The sequence below is a fragment of the Balaenoptera physalus genome, assembly GCF_965194825.1.
Source record: "Balaenoptera physalus genome assembly, chromosome: 4".
Taxonomy (NCBI): Eukaryota; Metazoa; Chordata; class Mammalia; order Artiodactyla; family Balaenopteridae; genus Balaenoptera; species Balaenoptera physalus.
This window is the reverse complement of record NC_138891.1, coordinates 25,567,391-25,573,526: the sequence shown is the minus strand read 5'-3', so window position 1 is coordinate 25,573,526 and position 6,136 is coordinate 25,567,391. Positions and strand designations below refer to the sequence as shown.

Genomic DNA, 6,136 nt, shown 5'->3' with positions numbered 1-6,136 from the left:
CACTCTCTCCCTTCTGAGCACTTTCAAAATTGGATAGTTACATATTTCACTCAATAAATAGTTATCAAGTACCCACTGTGTAGTAGACACTGAAGGGTACAGGATTTGCCCCCATGCCTGCCCACAAGGTACCCACGGGTCAGTCTGAATGAGGCCTTTGAGTGGCCTGAGCTCCCTGAAACTCAAGCACTCAGCCTGAGCTGCTGCCCTTGTTCCAAACTCATATTTGTTGGCTAAATGCACTGAGTAGACTTTGTTTTACAAATAGAGCTTTCTAATTAACAAAGGCATTCCAAAGTCAATGGGGTAAATCAGGCGTGCTATCAGTCAAGCAGAATGTGAAAATAAAAATCACTCTGATAACCTGCTCTGAAGAATATGTCCTCCTGCTGATGGACATATTGCCAAGTTGGGAACGGTGAAAGGAACTCCTTCACATTTGCTGCTTCAGAAATGGTCACAGGCTGTCACAAATTGTTGTGGCACAAGTCTGCTTGCTCCGGGGGGCTGACAGAAGCTGACTAACGTCCAAAATTGCTTCTCTCCTTCTCAGACTTGTAGAAGGTGAATGTCACTGATATGACGATCTCGGCTGTTAGTGGGAAATACACCTGTCTCGCTTTCCTAGAATGCAGCGAGGTACAAATCTCCAGGAGCAACAATTCACCCTGTCAAATTACCGAGCCCAGGAGTGGCAGAGTGGAGAGAAGGCAGCTGCTACAAAACAAGGATATTATGGGCGGAAACCCCGTTCAAACACAGCAACGGCAGAACTGTTGGTGTTTAGCTTAAAATTTCACCGGAGCAGAGACCGCGAATGTGCTGCAGGCTACAAAGCCTCTACGTGGCATCTCACATTTTTTAAATACAAGATTCAAAAACATCGTGATTCCACTTTAATGCAATCAAAGTCCTTAGCTATCCAGAGAGAAGAATGAATTCAACTGCTTAAAAATCCTTCACTCAAACACTAGGCATGAATTTTACTGTGATTAAGTGAAACGAGTTGATTCTAATGCCACATGAAATTTGTTTTTAAATGGTTCTTTTATTCAGAGTGGTTGCTTTTTAATGATGCTGTCTTAATTTCCTGCTAAACCTGTTTCATCTCTAGTCATCCAACATTAATATTTGTTTTGTTCATTTACTTTTAAAGTATTCTTAAAGTTGTTACAAATATTCTACTGCTGCTGAAGATAATTCGGCATAGGCGCTACCATGAAAATATCATAGAAACCATGATCAGTGTGTTATAGCTGTAATCTGGATTAATAAACACAATTACTATAAACAATTTTAGTAAATTAAGAAATAACCATTCTAGAATGTGTTATAAAATCCACTGCTAAATACATCCCTTTTTTTAACCTCTGTGCTTTTAAACTCTCAGAATTCTTAACAGTGTAGTTAGATTTCACATTGTAATAAAAATTATACTTAAAGTATTTCCCACGTACACATTCATTATATTTTCCTTAAAATGAAATCCTCAGCATTTAACCTATACAGATTGGCTTGCACAAATCTCACAATAAATTACAGTAAAATAAAATTATGATGAACTTGAACTTGTACCGTATTTAATGTAATATACAACTACACTCCCTTGTTCCTATTTAGCTTCATAACTTCTTATCATAATACAACATTCTGCAGAATGCTTCAGTACAAATGGGCTCAGGACAGCAGCAACACCATTACCACTACAGGAAAATTGCAATGGTTTTTTCCCTGGAAAATACCAAATCTCAAAATCCAACATACAAACTCATAATTCATTTTTATTTCCTCTTTCCCATAATTTATTTTCATATCTGAAAGAAGCTCTTGGTTGAAGACTTATACTGTCAGCAACACGTAGCTTCTTTGCAATTTTTTACTTTCAGAAAACATGATAAAAGAAAAGCAATGTACCCCACAAGCAACCTAAGTAAACCATTATAAATTCACATTCTCTTTTGCACTAATTTGGATGGGAAGCCAGGAATAAGGGGGATAACCTGCGGGTACCCTTACAGTTCCCAGATCAAACTTCCCTTTTCATATGCCTCCGTGGACTGTGTCAGAGGCAGAAAAACGCTCCAAACTCAAATACTTCTGTCACTTTTCTAACCGAAGAACTTGCTACCGCTGCCAACAAAACGTTCACACTAATTTTTGAGGTTTGTGTTCTTATCATCAGAAGTTTTTTGAACTACATACTTCTCTTTTTTTAAAAATCCTTTTTCTGAACTAACCTCAGGACCAAAACACTGGTCTCTGCTTCAAGGTTTCCCAGTGTTTACTCAAGAGTAATCAAAACCGAATGCCTTCAGATCCTCAAGGGGTTGCTTCTTCCTTTCCGTGCTCCAAGTGGAACAGGAAAGTAGTGCTGTGCTTTTTTCTCCACTGCCCTGCTTGATTTTTGCCTTTAGAATCTGAAGATTTGTTCCCATTCCTGGGCACCTGACAGGCTGTGATTTACACGGGAGAACACAACTCCAAAGCTCTTATCAAGGAGTCTGAAGCTGCTCCCACCCATCTTAGCTGTTTTCTAGGAAACAGACAGGAAAAGGGGGTGGGGGGAGGAGAAGCAGATTCTGTCTGAAGCTGCACAGGACAAGGAACACAAGCAAAGCCAAAGTAATGGAGGCAAATATAAAAAAGAATATTATTTATTATTTTCTTTATTAATACTCACGTATAACCTTTGCTTTTTACACAAAAGTCTACTTAGAAGAATGCCTCCTTGGTTTAGCATGCCCAGTGGGGCTTTTGCTCCTGGACCACTTCCCCTTTCTCTACCCTCCCACACCTCCCACCCCACCCCCGACATCCAAATGACTCTTCTACATGTTCACAGATACCACGAAAATTTTGGAAACAAGATTTGGGTTACTGGATCTTGATTTAATCAACATCCCACTTCAAAATGGAAGGCAGGTAGGGGAGAGGGTAAGAAAAGGGAGAAAAGGCAGGGGAGAGAAGAGGAAGGGCAGCGGGTCAGAACTTTCAAGCCTTGCCTTTTCTGAGATGTGTGTGTATTGTGGCTGTTCCTTGAAATTCAATGACTCAAAACACTGACAGCAAGTGCCTGTGTGGTTATTTATATTATGTATCTATAACAGAATGTGTGGGCTTCCTCAGTTTGGATCTGGGCTGTTTTTGTTGAAACACACCACAATCCTTCTGTGGGTGTCACCACAGGGAGTCTGGTCTCCCGGGAACCCCTCTCAGAGCCGGGGTTTCCGGAGCAGGGTCTTGCTGAGGTCTCTGACCTCTTCAGGGCTATTGACCCGCTCGTAACCCAGCACGGCCATGGGCTGGTAGCAAAACTCCTCCACCTGTTTGATCTGCTGGAAGGTGAGGGCGGTCCGCCAGGCGTTGGCGGCCTGCGTGGCGTTGCGTGCTGACACCACGAAAGGCTTGGAGGAGGAGCCTGAGCCACTGGTCATGTTGAGGGCAAACTGCTCCATTTCAGGGCTCACCAATAGCCCCACAAAGTCATACACCCTCCGTAGGGTCTTGACGGGGTCTCCCACCAGGTCCTCGTACCGCACCACCAGGTAGTGGCCTTGCAGCCAGTCAGGGGGCTGCAGGGCCGTCTGCAGCGTCTTGGCCATGCTGTGGCAGATGACCTCCATGGCGCCAAGGGCGTGGTAGTCTGCAGGCCCACCCATGCTCTCCTTCTTGGCGCCCAGCTTATGGCCAGCGGCCTCCAGGAAGGGCATGCGGTGCGCTCGGGGGTCCCGGCTGCGCACCACCTGCAGGCTTTCACGGATGAGACCATGGCGCGAGCGGATGCGTGAGCTGGCCACAGCGCGGGGATCCCGCACCAGATGAATGACCTTGAGGTCCAGGGCCGGGTCGCGCAGAAGTGGCGCCAACACGGCCACGTCGAAGACACGCACGCCCTTGATGACCAGAGTGCGGTACTTGCGGCACTCCTCCTCGAAGCGCGCCAGGCGCTGCGGCGGGCACTTCTTGCACACGCGATCGTCCACCAGTCCAACGACCTCCTTGCGGTAGGCGGGGCAAAGTGGCGACGAGCACACCACCTTGTTGGTGGCCGCGCCGAAAATGCCCAGCGTGGTGAGATTGCGCCCCCCGCTGCCAGCGGGACTGTACAGCTGGAAGACCGAGAGGTCGCAGCGGTAGAGAGCGCTCAGCATGTCCCGTGCCGCCCCTTGCAGGGAAACGGCGTCCCCTGGGTACAGTTTTTGCCACACGTGCCACACTGGCTCGTAGAGGAAGAACACTTCGGGGTTCTGGTTGAAAAGTTCGCCGAAGAAGGACGAGCCCGAGCGCCACGTGGTGAACACGTACACCAACTGCCTCTTGTCCCCGCCATCCCCGGTGCCCCGAGTGCCATTACCCGGAGGGGCTGCGGCCCCCGCCGCCCCCGCCCCGGCTGCCGGAGCCGCCCGGACGGGGGCGACGGGAGAGCGGTATGGGGTACGGGGGTCCGAGCGGGTGTGTGCGCGGGGCGGCACGGCCGGAGGAGGCCCCGGACGCCCCCAGCCGCCCGCAGCCGCCCCCGCCGCGGCACCGAGCGGCCCGTCGGGGCTGCACTGCTGCAACGGCCCCTTGTGCCACTTGTAGTCCAGGAGGTTGAGCATGGTGAGCACCAGCAGCAGCGCGTAGCCCGCGCACAGCACCAGCGCCTTCCTGCGGAACACCTTCATTCCGAGCGGGGACGCGGGCCAGCGGCGACCCGGGCGCCGGGGCCACGGCGGGAGCAAGGCGCGCGGCCCGGCGGCAGGCGCGGCCGGGAGCAACCGGAGGGGCGCGCCCGCGGGCAGGGCTCGCGGCGGGCTGCGGCTCATCACAGGCACAACCCGGGCCGGCAGCGCGGCGGAGGCGGCCCTGCAACCCGGGAGGAGGACGCAGCGGCCCGGATTCGGGCGCTGGGACTTGGGCCGCGACTCCGAGGCGGGCGCGGCAGCAGCGGCGGCTGGTCCCCGGCACCCAGGGTTGGCTCTCCCATGGCAGCGGCTCTGAGAAGGACCTGCGAGGGGAAGCGGAGTAAGCTGGTGCGCCCCAATCCTCCTCCCCAGCCGCCTCCTCCCCCTAATTCACGCCCACCCTCGGGTCTGCCTGGCTACCCCGCTAACCTGGAGCCGCGGGCGCTCCCCGGAGCGGCCCGGGAGCACGGCCCGGCGGTCAGTCCTGCTGTCACTCGTTCCTCGCCTTCTCGAGCGCTGTTTTCCGCCCGGGGTCCGCGCGCCTCCGAGGGGGCCGAGGGACTTGGCAGCCCAAGCTCTGGGCAGAGTTTCCGGGCAGCGGGCGCCCTGCGGCTGGGGAAGGGAAACTTTCACCGGGCCCGGAGCCCTGCTCTGCGCTCCGCTGAGTCCAGTGCGCCCGGCTCCATCGGCGTCTCCAACGCCCTCTCGGGACTGTAGCTTCCTTCCTCGCTTGGGGGGGGGGTGAAGCTGGCCGAGGGAGGGGAGGGGGAGGGGGCTTATACGCGACCCAGCTCCCGGCAAAGCGGCTCCGCCTCTCTTGCTCTCGGCCTCCGCGCCCCGAATCTTCCCATGTCTCTGGCGGTGGCAGATGGGGCGCAGCGCGATTGGGCAGCGGCGGCGGCAGCAGCTGCTTCTTCCATCACCCGAAGGATGCCCGGGCGGGCATTGCCGGCAGCCCCCGCCGCTCCCCAGCCTCCGACTGGCCTGGAAACCCCCTACACACACACACACACACACACACAGCTCTAGGCAAAGGAGCCGGGGTCCGCAGCGCTCCCTTGCCCGCCTCGCCAGAGGCACCAGCCTCTTCAGGTCAACGAGGCATCGGGGCAGAGAATACCCCGCCGCCGCCGCCGCCGCAGCCGCCGCGCGAAAGCCGGCGCCCGGGAGGATGCTGCTACCCGACTCTCCCTACGCGGAGCGGCTGCAACGCGCTCGGGCCAGCCTCTGCGCGGCTCCTGCCAGCCGGCGCCGGGTTGGTGCGCGCCGCCGTCTGTCGCTGCGGCTCCTCCCCTTCGGCGTGCTGCCCTCCTCCTCCGCGCGTCCCGCGCCCGCCCCCCCCTTGCAGCGCCCAGCTCCCGCCGCCGCCACCTTGGGGGTTGGAGATGCGGGTTCCGATTTACAGCGGCGCCGCTTGGGCCGCCATCCGCGCGGCGTAGGCCGTAGCAATCCGTGCGCCAAGCGCCAGGGTA

At 54.6% G+C, this 6,136-nt stretch overlaps 1 protein-coding gene across 1 annotated transcript; it reads right to left on the bottom strand.

Annotated features, from left to right (window-relative positions):
* Window positions 1–2,638: 2,638 nt before the first annotated feature.
* CHST2 (carbohydrate sulfotransferase 2) lies at window positions 2,639–5,870 on the bottom strand. Its single transcript, XM_082459833.1, has 2 exons — window positions 5,094–5,870; window positions 2,639–4,987 (listed from the first exon to the last, which is right to left on the bottom strand). Exon 2 carries the CDS (start codon window positions 4,803–4,805, stop codon window positions 3,213–3,215), a length of 1,593 nt encoding a protein of 530 aa, XP_082315959.1. The 5' UTR covers window positions 4,806–4,987; window positions 5,094–5,870; the 3' UTR covers window positions 2,639–3,212.
* Window positions 5,871–6,136: the final 266 nt, after the last annotated feature.

Bases quoted from the DNA above. Each gene is read 5' to 3' on its own strand.
- CHST2 (XM_082459833.1), bottom strand. From the start codon at position 4,805: ATGAGCCGCAGCCCGCCGCGAGCCCTGCCCGCGGGCGCGCCCCTCCGG.